Here is a 19,948-nt window from a genome sequence, read left to right as displayed (position 1 = left end):
ATGTGTAACAACTGTAGGGTTAAGGGGGTCAGCTCTGAATCAGGAGTCGACCATAACTTTCCAGAGCATGGGAGTCAAAAAGTAGGCTCTTGGGTTCCACTATCGGTAGCTAACAAGGTATGTTGCAGTTAATAAAATGCCAGATATTTTAATTTTGTTAAATATCTATAGACTTACAAAGAATTCTAAGAATTGAATTATAGATTAATACAATTTGAATGTACGTTCTGAAGTCTAGGAATGTAAATACAGCAGGATCTACCTCTAGGTTACAGTGGGATATAGTGATGAAGTAGTCATGGAGAGTCAACTCCTTGTCTCCTTGAGAATCAGGGATCGGTTATTATTCATCAAGTCTAAATGCAGTAGAGTCAGCTCTCTGTCCACAATTACAAGGATAGAATGCAAACCACAGCTCATCTACCAAAAATTGTTAGGTATCAGGATTGTAGGGAGGAAGACATGCTTGTAAATCAACTGCTGAGTCAGCAGCAGCTCTGTCACCAAAACCACCCTTTGCATAGCATTTGGCGTTCATAGAATCCAATTACAGGATTACAGGGCCAACTTTTTGGCCTTTGTGGCGTCCTGCAGTGGTCTATTTTAAAATGCTTTGCAGCCATGGCTCCTACCTCAGCATATTATCTACCGAGGCCAAATTTTATTCTGTGCTAAATTGTTTCTTGTTGCTGTTCCCTTTCTTTGGGACAGGAACTTCCAGAATTCCTTTTAAAAATGTTTGCCAAATGAAGTGTAAATGAAGTGTTACATTCTAACTTTAATGTAGAAAGGGAGCAATTACATTCTCTTCATCCCTTTTCCTCCATTTGGTGAAATAACCTCACATGCCATCCAATGATCAAAATAAATCAATTGCAGAGAAAAAATATTCAGAAGAATGTATAAACAGGTAATTATACAAAGTGTAGGATACATAATTCATTGGTTCATTGGTATGCTGCTTTGAATTTCTGCTCAGTTATCTTAATTAAGGGAGGAAAGATTGCCTGGATCACATGCTCTTAAGAGTGTATTTGTTGCTATGTCAGAAAATCATATGAAACCTTTCCACCTATCTGCCATAGGATACAGTGTGTATGAACATCGGTACTTTGTCCCAATTTTGTCCAGTACACACACACTCCTAACAGAATACCAGCTGCACTGATCGTACACTTGACTTGCCTTGGTGTTTGGTGTCAAGTCGTTGCTGTTTTCACTGACTGGTTTACCATCACATCATGTTGTACAACACTGAGGTTGTTTTTTTCTTCACTGATTTCCAGTTTCCAATTAATCAACAAATATTAAAAACATCATTCTAAAGATTTTCTGCCAAGCCACATGGTCTGTGTGTAGAGCTTTGAGGAAAACACAGACAATTCGACTTTTGGCTGTATGAATGAAATGCATATATCAAATTGTCTCTTAAAAAATCCTCTCATTGATTCAGATTGTGGCCATGAATGTTAGACTCTCCACAGGACTTCATGGTTTGGAAAAAGAGAAGTTTCTCATATTAAAGATGACAAAACTCTAAAATTATGAGACATAACAATGATCATTCAAAAGTCAATATACCACCTGTATATTTCAGAGCAAACCCATGTTGCCCACCCCATGCCTTAGAAGATTTTTTTTTTTTGTTTAAAAATGATTTAATTTGTGAAAGACAGGGGTCTTGAAAAAAAAAATCTGTTGTGTGATGCTTTGTAGACCTAATCAATTTTATTTCAACAGTAGTATATTGAATGTAGACTGCTGTTAGTATTGTTCATTATTGTGGTTGTGACATTTGGCTTTAATTTTGTTATAAAGTGACATATGCACTTTCATTGTATAGCCTACATGAACGGCATACAATTCTGTTCAAATATTATAACGGGTTGTTATTCTATTTTTTTGCAGTGTCTATTTGGGAGTGTTTATATTTGACAAAATCACAACCACAGGTCCTCGTATTTTAGTTTTACAGGATCAGAGAGATTATAATTCAATATGAACTATTAGTATTGGTTTAAATTGTGGAACGTGAAGAGTATGTCCATACAATCCCTGTGGAGGGCAGCAGAAGATCCGAGACGCAACAAGTCTGCCTCAAAACACACGTGAAGAAGAAGAGGACGCTGCAAAGAGTATCAAGGCAAAATGAGAGGCGTCACTCCTGCCTAGTTCCGTCTTCGCTTTAACCTTGGTACTAAGGATGAATTAAACAACTCTGACTAGCATTCCAGATGGAACAGCCTTATTCTTCATGAACAAACACATGTTATATGTCTGAATAAACTCTGTATAACCTGAGACACACCTTCATTAAGTGCCTAATATACCAAACATCCTTATTCATCGAGTAACCATTAAACAGCTTTTCTCTCAGACATCTGATGTTCCAAGTTGGTTCCAAGTTATTTTTATAGCCTACCATTATTTCTAATACAGTAACACTTGGCAAGTTTGGACAGTTCATAGGCACATTTCAAAAGACAATGGCCACAAAGTGCCTTAGAAGTAAACTTGTGCCTTGGAAACAAACTGAAACCAAAGAGACTGCCCGCCACTTATACATGCCTGTAACCATGTCAATTATAAAGAACTGTGCATGGCCTCAAAATATAATTAGCTAGCTATCCAGGTAATGACCCTTAATATTGTTATTTAGACAGTACGGTGTAGCGGAGAAGACTGTGAACTATCTCGATAGTCAAGCTCTTTGTCCAAGCCTGGCAGCCCCACTCTGCCCTCTGCAGGTTAACAAGAGCACTGCACGTCTTAGTTCCTGGTTTATGTGATTACACGCTTTCGGCTCACCACGCAACATCAACTTTTTGAAGCATGGAATAAGTCGGTTCCTCATTTCACATAGAGGATTTCAGCGAAAATAAGTAAAATTCAAATCTGTCGGTTGCAGGTTTTGCACCAGGCATGACTCTGTAGGCTCTCCTGCAGGTTTGCTCACAGTAGGCTTGTCAGCTTGCAACCGCCAGCTAGCTAACTGGCTAGCTAGCTAGCTACATGCAGTCCAAAATGACTGACTGCTGTGCCGCAACGAACTGTGGTTTTCACAGAGAGAAATCCGATAGTGCTACTCCGCTTTTCAGCTTTCCTTTGGACCCGGAGCGGTAAGTGTTGTGTTTATTTCCGTAAGATGTGGATAATAAATCAGCCCCTGAGTGTGCAAAATGAGTGTGGTTGATACCCACCGTTAGCACTGCCGTTAGCTTAGCATCATGTTAGCTAATAGTGACACAACTCTGTTGAAAATGGCGCAGACTACTCCTGAAAGAAAAGTCCCTGTGAAATAGACTCTGTCCAGTTAGGCTCTGTGATCGACGCTAACGCGTGTTATTTACCAGCTCTGTACATCTTCAAGTTCATTCATTACACACTTCAATAAAAACCTGACCTGAAAACTTTTTTGTGTTGTAATTTAAATCGCCATCAGTAAACGACACCTACCGTCTGAATTGTGCGGTAGTAGACAGGCTAGCTAGCAAAGTAAAGAGAATTACTAAATTACCTTTCATTGATAATGTTTTTTGGCTTCATTGTGGCCATAACCAGCATGCCCGTATCTACTGTATAGGCTTTAAATAGTACAACTAATTGTGGGAAATACAAATTGAAACTTTAATGTATGCCTTTTTTTCACTAGGTAATGTTGCTACTACTACAGTATTGAATGTAGGTGTGTAAGTGCCAGTCGGGAATTGCAGTCTGGCGCCTCCTGCTGAGCTGCTGTTGGCCCATAAATGGCTTTATTTAACATTTTATCAAATTCGATTGAATGCTGACATGAATATTTTCTTGATTTCACATCAACTGTGAAAGGAATTAATACAAGAACTGTCAGAAGGCTATGTGACTGCTAAACATAGGTGTAAATGTATTCTGAAGCTGTAAATTAACATGTGCACAGTTTGTAAATATTGCAACGAAATTGACATTGTGTTTCATTTTGAATTGCGGTTGTGAGGAATTTCCTGTCAACAAGTCCTAGCCTTTAAAAACAAATCACTGCACGTCATAAATCACATCACTTAAATGTTTTTGGCTAAATTTCAGTGTTGTATCTGTGGACAGGAAGTGTAACACCCAAGCCTGTACAAAGAGTCTTATTAGGTCAGGGAGTCCTACAATTTTTCATGGTCAGGCCTACCATGATAAGTGTTTTTCTGGTGGTTGTTTTCAGTGAAGGAAGTATTTTCCTCATGGGTGAATCAAAATACTCCTCTTCCCTCCACACACTAGCCTAATTAATTTAGAGTAGCGAGGAGCAAGGGAAAGTGAGATGAAAGAGGGCAAGTGGAAAGAGATGAGCTTATGTAAAATAGGAAAGGCTTTTGTCAGCCATCAGTCACAACTTCATCATCTCCAACATTGATGAAATCTCAAGTAAGCTACTTATAGAATCATTTTGCAGGGTTGAATTTGGCAGACTCGTAAGGTTGGTTGGGATATAATCAACAACCAGGAATCTACAAAATTTTTATTAAAATGTAATGAAGTTATTATATGGAGTAATAATTTTGCAGGGGTTGCATTTGATGGTGTTTTGATGTGAAATAGATTGCCATGGTTAGGTAGGGCAGAGAAAATGATGAAGTTGGGTTTACTCTTGCACCCCATTCATAGATGCCCCACAAAATAAAGACAAGACGTTTTTCTTAGGAGTGGAAAATTCAAAACAGATTTATCCCGGAGAAAGGAAAAAAAACAACATGTTCATGATATAAATTCAGGTTACCCAAAGCCAAACCGCATCAATAAAATGTATCAGTACTTGTGTCAAAACCACCTGATCGTTCCAGATGTGGTCTTGTATGGCATGCCAGCGCATAACAGTGTGTGGAAGCGTCAACATCTGGCACCACACATGCAGAGAAATATATACAGATGCCTTCTTTGCCTGATAATTTACTTGATCATGTAGCCTAATGATAAAGGCTATGCTAAGATTATCAGTCTTAAATTTGTGACTGCATTTAGACAATACTTATGGCATTCTTGTGTCAACATTCCAGAAATAAGCCAACAGGTTAGAGAGAGCAAGAATTTAGTGTGCGTGTGTCTCTATACATATACTGTATACACATAATAATAATAATAATATGTACCTCATATTTGCTTTTCACACACTTTTCTGTCCCTTTGTATGGAGGTTTCAACTGCTGTGAGATGGGAAAATATGTTCATCCTTCAGGATGAGTGAATTACTAATTGTGAAATTAATGTGTAATAACCTGAATAACTGGTCAAAAAAAGTAGCCTAGCTGATGCAGCTTTTTCCATTTCTTTCATTAGTATGCCCTTTACACGTGTGTGTCTTTGTGTCTATATAAAATGTATTTTTTAAGTAAAATCTGTTGTCATGACTGAAACAATTTATATTTTTTTAACTATTTTGCAGCTGCAAGCAATGGTTGACCAACTGTCGTCGCCAAGATTTGGAGTCAGAAGCTCCCGAGCAGTTGCATAAGCTCTACAGACTTTGTGCAAAACACTTCGAGCCCTCTCTGATCTCCCAACAGGTAAGAGCCAAAATTGTAAAATGGCCCTGTGGGAGGAGCACAGGTTTGGAATAGGATATTATTGTCATTGCCTTTTTTTTATTTTTATTTTTTTTTACAGTTATTTTTTATAGCTATATCTATCTTTGTCTTTCTTTCTCAGAGTAAAATAGAAAATTAGACACTAAAACAACCCCTTCAAGATGCACATGGGAACTGAATTATGTTTGGTTTAATGGCAAGTTTTAATGGCATTAATGGTTTAATGGCAAGTGATTTGAAAACTACAGGCCAATAACCAAATGCCAACTTGCTGTTGTTTTTATAACTGGTGAAATGTTCATAAAGAATGGGCATAGCTTATTTAGTATACTTTGGGAAATAATATGTTATATGTTAGGCCGCTAAAATATAGATTGGTAAGTATGAGTGTTGAAATATAGTACTTTCCTAGGTATTGACCAAATCGCATTAAAACTACTGAGCACCAAAAATGTTAAGACGTTTGGTGAGAACCTGTTGCACTCCAGTCACTGTCGAAATAAATTAATCAGTCATCTGAGAAATGCATAATTGTTGCTCTTCTCAATCAGCCATCAGCCACCCTAGCCTGGTGCTGGGAGGCACTAATCAAATCATACAATTGTACTCAATTTCCCTGATATGGGCAAGCATTCTATACTCCATCTCACTACATTCTGTCAACATCAGTGCAATTTAGCAGATGGTATATATTGATACTTTTTAATGACCTTATTTACTAAATGATTTTCTTAATAGGTGGCAATTGCTGTGTAATAAACATTTTCCAAGGAAAGATTTTTACAGTTAGGCTATTTGTAGAAGCAAATAGTTGGGTTTATGAAAATAAAACAGAAATTATTTCATTCACACAAAGTATCAAAAAATATTGTTAGGTGTTGAATTTGAGACACTGATAATGGTATCGGTACTGAAAATTTCAAAATGATACCCTGTGCTACTGTGTATGTAGTTACTAGTTATCTAGTACAGACCTGTCTATAGGGAAATGCCTAATTCTAAATATTAAAAATAGATTGGAATGAAAGTATAATCTCTCATGATTTCTGTTATTCAGAGCACATCCAGCTGTGTCTTGAGGAAGATGCAGTTCCAACAATATTTGATTTTACAACACCATTGAACAATCCATCAACCTGCAACAGGAAAAGAGCTAGAGATCCTGTAAGTCTTTCATTCAACATTTCAAATGACTTTTCGTAGTGTTTTTCAATACAGTGGTTACACACAAGAAATCTAAGCCTATAAACATTTGACCAATTCAACTTTTCGTCTACTCAGACGGAAGAGGAACCTGCTTCTGTGAAGAAAACAAAAGGTAGACTTCAATTATTTTAGTATAACAAAATATAATGGGTAAGAAGTGACTTTAAGCATGCCGTTACCAAGAATATTTTCTCAGTGCCTCTATTCTCTATGTGCATATTCCAGGCTATGTTTAAATGTATTGGCCATTGTTAAAGGTATTGATCCTTGAAACTTGCTCATTTTTTACCACCTCAACCCTCCAAACAATATTTCTCCTTTCTCATCAGAAAACACAGCAACACCAGCAGTGACCGAGGAGGCAAAAGAACTATCTGGAGAGAACAGCGTGACATCCGAATCACAGAAACATAACCAAATGCAAGAGGATGTAGCCAGCTCAAAAGCAAAAGACATTCTTAAAGTCTATTTCAAGGAAATCCTTGCTCTCACTGGATTCAGCATTAATGGTGCAAACATCAACACAGATGAGCCAATGGGAGGTGCAAGAGGTCAGCAGACTCTCAATCCAATCTGTGTGGAGAAAATTGATCAGAAAGAAATCCTTCAGTTCAGCGAGGACCTCATGCGGGAGGAGATACAGAACAGCTTGCGGTTGGCACGATTCTTCTCCATTCTGCTTCAAGATGTGACAAACATAGAGGGAAAGGAGCAAATCCCAGTTTTCGTTAGGTCTGTCACAGTAGCTGGGTTCCCTCAAAAGCACCTCATTGGGTTCCTGCCGTGTGATGTGGACGTCGAGAGTCTGTTTTACATGCTTCTCTCAGAGTTACGAAATAAGTGGGGGTTGAGGATGGAGCATTGTCGAGGACTCACCTATCTGGTTACAGGCAGTATGTGTCAGAAAATGCGAGACCTTACCTGTAGGATTCTTCAGGAGTTTCCACAGGTAGTTCTATCACCTAGTGACCCATATGCCTTCAACATATGGATTATTCGGTGCATGCCTGTGCCTGCCATCCAGAAAGTTGCAGACACTGTAGAGGAGGTGGCCAAGTTACTCAGGGGAACACCAGAGCTTTGCAAAAGATTGGATGGAAAGATCCAGATGACATATGGGCATATTAAAGGAGAAGCGGACAGGATCAAAGGAGCTTTCCGTGGTAATTGGGAGTATGGTACTGATGCCTTCCAGACCATGTTAGATATCCTTGAGCCATTCCTGAACTGCATCAATGAGATGATCTCAAAGGTAGATGAAGATACTGCTGAACAGATGGCCAAGCTGAAGCCTGTTTTGAAGAATTTCAATTTCATCATCACACTTGTTGTTCTGAAGAACACCCTCTGTTGTGTGAGCATACTCAACTCAAGTCTCAGGGGAATAATCAGCATCAGCAGTACCTTGCAGTACACAATTTCCAATGCCTTAAAGTTGGTAAACAAATACCAGCAAGAGATTGCAATATTCCACAGGAAATGGTTTTCAGATGCAGTTGGCCGAGCAAAGAAGCTGGGAGTTGAGGTCACTAAGCCAGAGATGGACGAAGAAGCCACGACTGAAACACCATTGGAGGACTTGTACAGGGAAACTCTGAGCCGGCCTATCTTGCAGTATCTTGTCGCAGAAGTGAAGAGAGTGTTCAGCACAGAGATGGTGAGGATTCTCCGATGGCTGTCTTTGGTGCCATCTTACATGGCTGACCACAATTTCAGTATCCGCAGGGATAAAGTGGCAGATGCCAACTTGAACAACCTCGCAAGGCCTGACACGTTTTATGAAGAGCTTGGTTGTTGGGAAGTGAAGTGGAGACATGCAAGCAAGCGCAGGATCCTGCCAACCACAGTGTTTGCAACCCTGAAGATTCCAGACATTGGGTTTTACCCAAATGTACAGAGTTTGCTGAGGGTTTTGGGCACTGTTCCATGTGTGAATGCTGAGGCAGACGTGTATGGGCAATACAATATGGTACTGGAGCGATGCCATTCCTACCTTAGAGCCACACCAGAGGACCAAAGACGGTGCAGCATGGCATATGTCTACGTAAACCAAGATGTGCACTTCAGTGTTGAGCAAATGGTGGAATCCTATGTGCAAAAGCATCCTGACATATTGCAGTTGCTGCAAATGGTAAGTATGTTTTCATATTTAAGTGGAATGCTGTTTAATCTGCATGTCCCAGTGTCCATATTATTTTTGTTGTCATGGACATCATTGTAAGTTTAATGAAGTCATGAGACAGTTGTTCTATGTTAAGTTCTTTATATTGTTTTGTTTTTTTGTTGCAGGATGATGACATAATAGAGAAGCATCCCCAAGGTGAGAGACTCTTGGTAATTTTTGTGCTGCAACAGGTTCCAGTGTAATCACAAGGCTATCCCTGCCACAGAAATCTGAAACATGCAACTTGAGGCATTTTAATTTTGCAAATTGCCAGAACTAGATACAAAGATGGGCAGCATACAGTATGACAGCTAAAAATATATTTGAACCATGTGAAATGTTTGTGTATGTGTGTATTCTTTCAAAATCTTGGAGTAAAATGACCACACATTGAGTGGAAATTGCTTATGCAAGCTGCAAATTGTTGTGTTTTACTACTGGCAAAGTGCTGTTCTTCAATCGTTATATTCACACTTACAGTGCTGACAAAAACTGGATTTTGGCTGTAGCACACTATATTTTTACATTTGTGTAACTGTTATCTTGGCTAATAAGACCATTCTCACCTCTACATTTCAGTGGCAACCTTAGAGAATGATGGAAACCATACTGAAAAAGACACTGAAGAAGAATTAAAACTCATAAACCTAGAAATGGAGGCTGAAAGGCTTGTGGAGATGAAGTGCGCAGAGACTGATAAAGAAGCTCTCAAATCTGCTTTGCAGGCTGCAGTGACTGCTGCATATAGCAGCCAAAGTAGGCAAGCTAGTGAGGTTTCTGCTGCTCAAGATGGTGAGGTTGAGTATGTGTCCAAGTCTGAAATGAAAGAAGTTCTCACTGTGTGCGAGGATGCTGTCAGGGAGGGAATTCTCATGGAAGTCGGGAGTTCATTCTTCTCCTTGTTCATCGACCGTGTTGTGAAGTTGGGGGAAAAAGACTATCTTCCACTGTTTCTTAGGTTTGTGGACAGTTTTGATGTCATGCGATTGGAGTTGATGGGATTCCTTGACGCAAGTCTTGACTGCGATGACCTGGTACAGCGCCTCTTGGAAATAGTCACAGAGGAGTGGCGTCTCGATTTGAACTACTGCAGAGGTCAAGCCTACTTAGGCTCTGGCGATGTTTCCTACAAGCTGAAAGCTTTTGCCTGCAAAATCCAGGAGAAGTACCCTCTAGCTATAAGCACTCACTGCTCTTGTTACTCCTTCAATACATGGTGGTCAAAATCCACCCCAGTGCCTGCCATTAAAAGAGCCCTGGACACTTTTGAAGAGGTTTTGATGTATTTTGGCAGTAGTACCACTCTAGAAAAACAGCTAGACCATGTAATTGCCTATGGTCTCAGAGAGAGCTATGAGAAGGTCCAAGAGTTACAAGGGAAGTTCTGCGCACTTTGGCAAGAAAAGCATGATTCTTATGAGGTCTTTGTGCAGATGCTAGAGCCCATGGTTGAATGTCTGGAGAAAATCAAGAATAACCCTCAGAGATGGAAAGCTCATGTGTCTGAACAAGCTGGGACACTTCTTCGCAAGGTAATGGACTTTGATTTCATCATTGCCATGGTAATCTTGAAGAACACTTCCTCTTTCACCAGAGAGCTGAGCGCAGGTCTCCAGAAGGACCACTTCAGTGCTGCTTCCCAACTTTGCCAAATCAGTGGTATTGTGGCCACCCTGAACAGAGTGAAAACAAATATGAAGGTGTTTCACCAGAACTGGTTTGATGAAGCCTGTGCTATAGCACAGAGTATAAGAGTTCAGATTGAAGTGCCTGAAAACTCTTTGCCAAGAGACAGCATGATGAAGCCAGTCGGTTTTTACAAAGATGGGTTGAGTGTACCCCTCGTAGATAACCTCATCAATGCAGTGAAGGATCATTTTTCAGAAGACCACAAAGAAGCTCTCAATTTCCTTTCCCTGGTTCCATGCTCTGTAACAGTGAGTTACATGTTTGAGAGCTTGAAGACAAAGCCTCCTCTCTATAGCAGTGATCTTCCTGATGCCGACAACTTTTTCACAGAGCTGTGCTGCTGGAGGGTGACATGGAAGACCAAAGTTGCATCAGTGACCATCCCAGACTCTATATTTCATACTCTGCGTCTGCCGCTGATGCAATACTTTGGGAACATCAATACACTGCTGAGGATCATGTCCGTGTTACCCAGCACAGCACTCGAGGACTGTGGGGTTCTAATGCGTCACAAGAGGTTCCAAGAGTACCTGAAAAATACAAGTCCCAAAGGCAGGTCCCCATGCTTGGCTATGCTGCAGGTGGGCACAGACTTTAGCAGAGACCTAGACCGCATGGTGACCCAGTGTATGAAGGTTACTCCTCAAGCCTTAGAGGGTATCTGTTTGGTAAGTGCTTCTATTCTGAATTCAATATAGTGTTGCTTTAAGTTTGCATTTTTTTAATCAAATGAATGAGTGATTAATTTTTATGTAACTTATGTATTCACAGGACAAAGAATCGAAAAGTTTCATAAGAAACTCTGAAAATAACATGGAAGGTATGGTTGTTGAGATTTCTAAGTTTTCTAATCCATTTATTACTGACTAAAAAGTAGCCTAATAACAATTTACATGATTTAAACATTTTTCCCAGGTTATTGAAATAGAGCAGTTTTTATTAAGAGTATTATTACATTTTTCTTTGAGTCTATATTGATTTTTTTTTTTTTTTTTTAAATAAATGTACGCATGTTTAACATAAGCACTGTTTTTCTTGATGACTTATTTTTTTCTCCCTGGCATTTTTAGTTGATCATGACAAAGAGGAAGCAGAGGTGCCCAAGCTTCAACAATCTCCTGACAAGAATGAGGACCAAGACATGAAACCAACAGATGAGAATGGGCACACAGGAGATAATCTTAAAAGTTTGGAGACTGTTTTCAGACTGGCAGCACTCTTGGGGAAAAAGAATAGCAGTCTCTCTGAAATCTCTAAAGAGGACCAAGAACTTTTCATCCAGGAACTTGGCATGTGCCACTGGTTTGAATTTGAGAGCAAATGCGCACCTAGCATAGGTGAGGCTGAAATGGTGAAAATGCTCATAAAAGGAATCAGAGATGTCATACTCCAGGAAGTACAGGAGTCTCCATTCTTCTCACTTATCACAGACAAACCTGTTAGAATTGCTGACAAGACTCATCTACCAGTTTTTGTCAGGTATGTGGGAGAATCTGCACCAAAAGTGGAGCTAATTGGTTTCTTACCATTTGATGAAAACTGTGAAGTTGATAGACAAGCAAAGGACCTTGCAAAAATTCTCACTGAGGACTGGGGCTTGCCAATGTCTCAGTGTCGTGGACAAGCATTCATGCACTTGGGCTCAGGTTGCCAAAGCCTGAAGAAAATGTCATTGGATTTCCTGAAGAGCTATCCTCTGTCTGTTGTAACACCTAGTGAGTCCTGTGGCCTTGCCTACTGGCTAGCTGGAAGTGTGCCTTGCCCTTCAGTAACAAAGATGCTGGATATCGCAGAAGACCTGCTACTGTTCTTTGACCAATCTCCTGGTCTGGAGGGACAGTTAGCACAGGCTGTCGATGGGCTGTTGAATACACCCAGGGAGGCCCTGGAGGAAATTCCAGAAACCTGTTGCTCGAGGTGGAAAAAGAGAGAAGACTTCTTTGATATCCTTGCTGACACATTGGAAGGAATCCTTAGCTGCTTAGATGCTGTAAGTTCTTGTGCCACAGGTGCAATGTCATTGCATGCACAAGTTCTCTCTACTGCTCTGAGAAGTATGGACTTCATTGTCACCCTTGTGATTTTGAAGAATGCTTGTGCTCCCCTTCGTAACTGTAGCACTGTCTTCCGCTGTGGCAACCCTGCTGATATTCTCTGTGAAGTGGAAAAAATTCCTTCAATCATAGAGACGCTTAACAAAATGTTGGAGAACATAGGCACTGTGCACTCCCCTTGGTTTGAGCAGGCATTCCAGCTAGCGACCAAGGTAGCTCCTGAACAAGTGTGCTTCTCAGAGGAAGCCAACAGCTATGAGTCTCCAGAGATATATTACAGGGAAAATCTGAGTGTTCCTCTCCTCAGAAGTCTCATTGACGAAATGAAGTACAGCTTCTCAGACAGCCACTTGAAGGCTCTATCAGTCCTGTCTTTGCTGCCCTCCTGTAATCCACAGTCCATCCTCCCGGAGTCCATAGACAAGCCATTTAGTCTCTACCTGACGGATCTTCCTGAGCCTGACACAGCAGAGCAGGAAATAAATGCCTGGGCCGCTGTCTGGAGAGAGAAATACCAGGATGTTGCTCCACCAACATCCATCTCTGAAACACTCCTCCACCTTGAGTCAAAGAACCACCCTACCGTGACCTCACTGCTTAGGCTAGTAGCGGTCCTGCCTAGTGTTAGTATAGAGTGTGACCTGATGAAGACTACCCTGAATTCCATGAGGGATCTATTAAAAAACACTGTGTGCAAGGGTAGCAGAACGGATCGTGTGATGCTCCTCACTCACTACATGACTCTGCAAAGACTGCCAGAAGTCATTGAGAAGTGTATAGAAGTTGATCCAGAGAGCAGTCCATGTCTTTCTCAGGTAAATTCAAAGTAGCGTTCTTTGTATCATACTTCAACTGTTTAATCAACATGTTTTATAACAAAACCATAAGAACTTACTTTTTTTTTAACAGTCATTCCAAATAGTAATTCATAACCAAAGAAGGCTAAAGAAAAATGTGTCTTGCATATTTTTGTTTTAGGTGATGGGAAGTTGTCAAAGACTAAAGCTGGACAATGGTAAGTGAATGTAAAGTAATATGACACTTACGACAACATGTTGATGAACATCACTGAATGTATGATTCTTATGAGAAGATTAGTAACCAATAAAGAGATCGGGGAAAAGTGTTCTCGTGTGTGTGTGTGTGTGTGTGTGTGTGTGAGAATGTGAATGTGAATGAAGAGTTAGGGTGGGATATTAACATCTGTGTTGATTATTTTTCAAACTAGGAGCTGTTGAGATAAAACCAGTGGAGACAACTGAATCACATGCCTCCGATGTAGCAGTGGCGCCCTCTGATGGAGAGGTGAAATTGGCTGATCAAGATGTGATATTGGACGTCATTCAAGGACCAAGACAAACAATGTCTTTCTATGACCCACACCTGCGTGAACAAATCCTCAAGGAACTCTGGGACTCTCAGTTCTTTACAGTTATAACTGAGCAAGCTGTTGAAATTGGCAGTGAACGATATGTTCCCCTGTGCATCAGGTACTTGAACAAAGAAGACATCCAGTGTGAGGAAACATTAGCTTTCATCCCATTCAATGAAGACCCAGTTGTCCTTGCAGATGCTATCGAGACCGCACTGTCAGAGAAGTGGGGGCTCAACATGGAATATTGTAGAGGACAGGCCTTGCTGAGTGTTGGTGAAGTAGGAGCTAAGATGAGGACTGTAAGTGTAGCAATAGCTCAAAAATACCCCCAGGCTATACGAACAGTTAGCTCTGCTTTGTCCCTTAATGTATGGCTGGCTAGATCCTCTCCCGCGAAAGAAGCAGCTGATGGAGCAGTTTTGATGGAGAAAATCTTACACTGGCTCACAGAGGACACACAACGCCAGAACAAACTGGAAGACATGATTATTCACGTGTTCCAACATGATGAGGGAAAGGGTAACGAGCTGAGGGACAAACTCATCAAAAACTGGGACAAGAGTCATGACATGCACGAGGTGATGGTAGAGGTTTTGGAAGCAGTCATGCTCTGCTTGAACGAGCTGAAAGGGGAAGGTAGTAGCTCAGACCAGCACCAAGCATTACAGTTCTTTGATGCAATCAGAAACTTTGAGTTCATCTTCTCAACAGTAGTGCAGAAGAACATCTTGAGTGTAAGCAAAAAGCTAAGTCAGTCTCTTCAGGGCAAACCCTTAGATATGTTGCTTGCCGTGAATACTTTGCCTCATCTCAAAGCGTCCCTCAGAAAATTGCAGAGTGATATTGACATCCACCATAAGGCCTGGTTTGAGGAAGCTGTCACATTGGCTTCCAAACTCCAGGTCACAATGTTGCACTCTGTGCTTCTTGAGCCCTTGACTGAGTTTTACAAAGAATCGGTAAGCATGAAAGCGGTAGAGCACTCCATTACTGAAATCACTGACCTCTTCACAGAGAAGGTAATGGATACTTTGAGGTGTCTGGAGATTGTGCCTTATGCAATGTCCAAAGTAGAAACCAGCGTTGTTAGTGGTCTTGTGTTCCACCTGTACCAAGATGACTTGCCAGATCAAGTCTCCCTTCACACTGAGATGATGTCTTGGAAGGAGAAATGGTTGGATCCCTTGGCAGGCTATCTCCCGACTACTGTGCTTGACACCCTGAAGACGTCACAGATAAGAAGTTTTAGTAATATCGAAACTCTCCTCAGACTCCAGGTCATCTTGCCATTTTCAAGGAAGGAGAGCACGTTCAGGCAGGGAAAACGAAACTTGCAGGAATTCATACAGCAGGAAAAGAGATCCCTCACTGAACTACATCCTCTTTAATAGTTGAAGGTCTTCCCTCATGGTTGTCAAATTTAAGCAAAGCTTTTGAGAGGATGTCATCAGCACCATACTTCTGACCTAATGTATCCTCAACCCTAATTTAGGTCCCAGGTTCTGAACTCGCCTGATATTCTCTGTACATTATTGATATAAATTCTTTGAGATTTCCTTTGTTGTTATCCTGCGAGCGAAGGCCTGGTTTTTGTTTTTGTATTTTGTTTTTCTTGTTTTTTTTTTGTTTTGTTTTTTTTATTCTGTAGTTTGAACAATTGTACTGCCCAATGGGACCAATGTCTTGCCAAAAAAGCAATGCTCAACTGACGGTTATCAATGCTTGTGTGCCTTTATGCAAAACTAACAATTCACTCCCATGTATCATGATAATACAGATGTTTAAAAATGACAGTCCCACCAGGCATTTGAAACAAGTTTGTTTTTATCATTACCAAAAATGACTAGACTGACTATAAAATCACGTTCATAAATTCATTACAAATATTGAATTGCACCATTACCTTTCTTGGCACAAATAGAAATGGTTAGTTCCATCATGTCTTCTAATGATTTCCCAGGCTTCCTGTCTCTTCGCAGGAATGAATTTGCTGTAAACGTATCTTCGAAAGAATGTTTCCTTAAGAGGAAAACCTTCATATATATTTGTCAAAAAAAGTAATAAAATGTTCCAAAAAGACTTGTTTTTGCTCTTTGTTTTGGCTTGCTTTTTATTGCTGTTAAGTATATTGAGTAATGTGTAGCTACGACTCTAAGATAACACAAGATGGCGTAGTGAGGCTGTGAATTGCTCTTGGAGAAATGATCTAATCTGCACACAAGTGGCACCCACAGCAACGACATCAAGCTTTAAATCTTAGCCCTAAAAGCAATTTCTACCATTTTGGGTCCATGATATCTACACAGGGATAAGATTTTAATTCAAGAGCTATGTTTGTCAAAGTACAGCTGGTTAGACATTAAGCCCGCCAGCAAATGTTGGATGTTTTGGCAGTACTAAAATCACCACAATTCTTCCCTGCCTTCTACAGTAATTGCTCAAGTTAAAATTATGTTGATATGAAGTTTATAGATGTTAAATGAAGGGATACAGACATAATTAACTATCTTATCTCTTCATAATGTTAAACTGACCCATCATAGCTGCATTATGGATATGGATATAGGGCATTTGAACAATTATCCACATGTACATTGCATTGCAAGTCAATATGAAAATCATAGACATGCTTAAGTGTTAATGATTGCTAAATGAAAGCAGGTCATGGTATATTGAATAAAAGTTACTTGCAGGATTCACTTATGGATCAACGTGGCATTTAGAAGGAAGGATTTTATGATCATGTACCACTACACCATCTTTAGGCACCTGGTGCTACTTTAATTACTTTTTGTCCTGACTGTCAAGTGAATTGGATGATCATTGCAATGCTGGTTGTGTGAAGAGATTTTGAGTAGTCTTTGCATGTCAGTGATGCGACCCACCACTTCTCTGCCACCACTGAAGTTGCTGCCATTGTGTCCTGGTTAATATGTAATTCCTAAGGACAACTGTATTCTGTGGATTTGCTGTAGGACAGTGTCTGCCTTTCCTATCAATAATTTGCCATGAATTCCAGTGTGGTTCATGAGCCTTTACACCAGATCTCCAACTCCCAGCTACTGCCAATCATAGTAAGGTAGCTGCCATAACCATTCAATAACCCTTTTAATTATGGCTTTTCTTATGCTCATTTTGATTTCGTTTTAATTTATAATCCATAATGACAATAAGTTGACAATGAATAAAGCTCTCTGAATAATAATTATATCAATATGCTGATTTATACCAGTTTTCCTGATTTTTAGTTTCCAGTAGTCCTCAGCAGAATAGCTGAGGACTACAGTGAAAACAGTTTTGAGTTGTTTAACTGACGGAAGCTATACTGATGCACCAAACCCTTCAGTAGTTATTCATTCATGGTTGGGACTACTTCAGTCATTTTAATTCTGAGCAAAGAACTGACCACAGTTTCCATACGGACTAAATTATTTGTGCTATATTTGTCATTGTTGTCTTTGCCGGTCTTTGTTTCTCAGGAGAACCGTAGTTTTTGTGGATGTGTTCACAGCTGAATAGTTGTATTGCTACCCAATGTCTTACTGAATCACTTATCTGTAACAATCTATTCTCTGGATGTCATGCTGTGACCTTTTTTTTTTTTTTAAAGCATGTGATAATTTCAGATGAATGAGAAAATTGCTACTCATTAATATTTGTGAATTTTCAAGACCATGCTATTTGAATATCCCACATTCATCACTGCCCACAAGGTCACATGAGAAGACATACGCTTTTAACAAAAGCAGATACATTTCTGATTTATCTACAGCTCTTATTCAGACAATTTTTTTGTTTGTTTGTTGACGTGAAGCATATCTTAAACACCGATAACCCCCACTGAGTGCACTTAAAGAGGCATGTACTCTTCCTGTGAGTTGTAACAGCAGATCCCTCCCTGACAAAGCCCTGATTGTCGGTGCTCAGCTCAGTGTGAAAGGTGCATCTCCATGTCCTCGCTCAGCTGCTGAGCAAACGGATCTGTCTCCGCTGTGGGCCGCCAGCAGCCTTGTTTGCAGACAGGAGAACAGCCCGGGCCTTTCTGTGGCCATATGTAGCACAGGAGCATACCAATATTCCCTTATAACCCCATCTCGACGCTCCCTGCCAAAAGTGATATATCTCCTTGTACAGGTCGTGCTTTATTTCCACTTTTGATGTCCAGGGTGAACGTTCTTACAAAGGATAAATCTCAGGTACAGTCTGCGTGTTTTTAGCGAGGGGAAGACATCCTCTGTCTCAAAGCAAAACAAGGTATTGCCATAATTGACCCGTGCACCAGGTTTCCTGCTGGAAGTCAAGGTTCTGCACTGATGTAAGACCTGTGGCACTCTGTAATCATGTCCATACACAGCCAGGATTTAACTACACTCTGGAGGGGAAGACAGAGGGCTTAAGTGGATTTTATTTCAAGGTTCCCTTTCAGGGGGAAAATGGCAGCTCAGGCAAGAATTCAGATCCTCCTACAAATAGAGCGTTTGGTTCGAGTTATTCAGATGTCAAGTCGTCGATTGCACCCTTAAACACCACTTTTTCTGTTCTGCTATTGTGAAGCTATGTGTAGGTGAAATGTGTAGGAATGTCATTGATCAATGTGCTGCCATACTGTGTACCTGAGGTGTATTGGAGGTTAACTTCATCCCAAAATAGTGAATAAGATTCATTTTGATGCTGGTATCAAAACGTAACTTATAGTTAACTTATAGCATTTATTTATTTATTCATTCATTCATTCATTCATTCATTTTTGGCACATGTCCACTGTCCTGTCAGAACAGTGCTGAGACCTATTTTTGTGTCACAACCCCAGTGATTGAGAAACAGTAAGCCAAATAAACAGTTTATTTGGTTTAGAAAAATTGTTACATTTTCACAGATAGTGGGCTTGGGATTTGACTCTGTAATGTTGCTGCTTTTGTAATTCTTAAAGAAGTAAGCTTCAGTCATATGTAAGAGTGCCTCGGCTCTCTCACACCTCTCCTGACCGCTATGAAAAGCGTCAAAATCATAAGAAACAGATGTATCTGCACAATTTATCTATTGTACTGGTTAGCAGCCTGTGGCGGTGCCGGCGCCTGTCCCTGTGACTCCATCTCTCTCTCTCTTTGGCCTTGTGTTTACCAAGAGGTGCTAGCAGAGAGAGGGAGCACCCCCAGTCTCTGTTCAAGTCATCACCCTACCCACATGGGTCACCTCAACCCTCTCTGCCCTCAACACCTGCCCACCCTTTTGCTCTTCTTTCAGCAACACCTCGTCAGACACACTGATACGGCTTCATGCAACGTGACGAAGGACCTGTGCGAGACACTGCTGCCATCCTCCATGTTAAAGAAATGTCTCTTTCATTTTAAAGTGTGTTTGGCTGTGGTAGGAGCTCCACATTTTCAGGCACTGGAGGGACTAATTTGGCTTTTTTTTTTTTTTTTAGATTTATGTTGCTCTGATGATGTTGACAGGATTTTAATGTGCTCAAATAGTTCAAGTCAAGTCAAGTTTATTTATATAGCCCTTTATCCCACGTATGTCTTAAAGGACTTTACAAAGAAAAGGCCTATCTAGATCTAACTAATCAACAATCACAAAATGTTGGATACTTTACTGGAATCCACTTCTCTCCTGGGCGGTCAGCTTCTAATGCAGGGAGCTTTTATGAAACTCAGAACCAGCCATCATCATTTTGTTTTTAGAAATGATCCTCCGGTGCTATTAAACTCCTGGGCAGCTACATTTGCCCCAGGCTTCATAAATGGATAAACAGTCCCACGTAGCGCATGGTGTAGGCTGCTCTGCAGGCCGAGCAACTCCTTGAAGACCACATGACGTGTTCAAAAGTGCCACCCATCTGTCACTTGAAAGAGCTCTGTCCTCAAAGCACAATAGAGGAGAGGTTATAAACAAATGGTATACAAAA

At 40.4% G+C, this 19,948-nt stretch overlaps 1 protein-coding gene across 2 annotated transcripts; it reads left to right on the top strand.

Annotated features, from left to right (window-relative positions):
• The first annotated feature begins 2,813 nt into the window (after nt 1–2,813).
• LOC139643575 (uncharacterized) lies at nt 2,814–16,103 on the top strand. 2 transcript variants are annotated; one of them, XM_071518756.1, is made up of 12 exons: nt 2,814–3,119; nt 5,408–5,528; nt 6,062–6,085; nt 6,630–6,713; nt 6,831–6,867; nt 7,085–8,886; nt 9,045–9,075; nt 9,499–11,276; nt 11,380–11,428; nt 11,679–13,477; nt 13,641–13,677; nt 13,891–16,103. In XM_071518756.1, exons 1-12 carry the CDS (start codon nt 3,013–3,015, stop codon nt 15,423–15,425), a joined length of 7,404 nt encoding a protein of 2,467 aa, XP_071374857.1. In that variant the 5' UTR covers nt 2,814–3,012; the 3' UTR covers nt 15,426–16,103. The 2 variants fall into 2 exon arrangements, with proteins under 2 accessions (XP_071374857.1, XP_071374866.1); XM_071518765.1 differs by lacking the exon at nt 6,062–6,085 and having other exon boundaries at nt 6,607–6,713.
• The last annotated feature ends 3,845 nt before the right edge of the window (nt 16,104–19,948 follow it).

This window comes from Centroberyx affinis, unplaced genomic scaffold (genome assembly GCF_046629955.1).
Source record: "Centroberyx affinis isolate AG114_WGS23_722 - 3 ecotype Tasmania unplaced genomic scaffold, CSIRO-AGI_Caff_v1 ptg000051l_1, whole genome shotgun sequence".
NCBI lineage: Eukaryota > Metazoa > Chordata > Actinopteri > Beryciformes > Berycidae > Centroberyx > Centroberyx affinis.
This window is presented reverse-complemented; position numbering and strand designations above follow the sequence as displayed.

Excerpts from the sequence above, each read along its gene's own strand:
- LOC139643575 (XM_071518756.1), top strand. The coding sequence starts at position 3,013 with ATGCAGTCCAAAATGACTGACTGCTGTGCCGCAACGAACTGTGGTTTT. Across the intron at positions 9,076-9,498 it reads AATAGAGAAGCATCCCCAAG|TGGCAACCTTAGAGAATGAT; the intron begins GTGAGAGACTCT and ends TCTACATTTCAG. Across the intron at positions 11,429-11,678 it reads CTCTGAAAATAACATGGAAG|TTGATCATGACAAAGAGGAA; the intron begins GTATGGTTGTTG and ends TGGCATTTTTAG.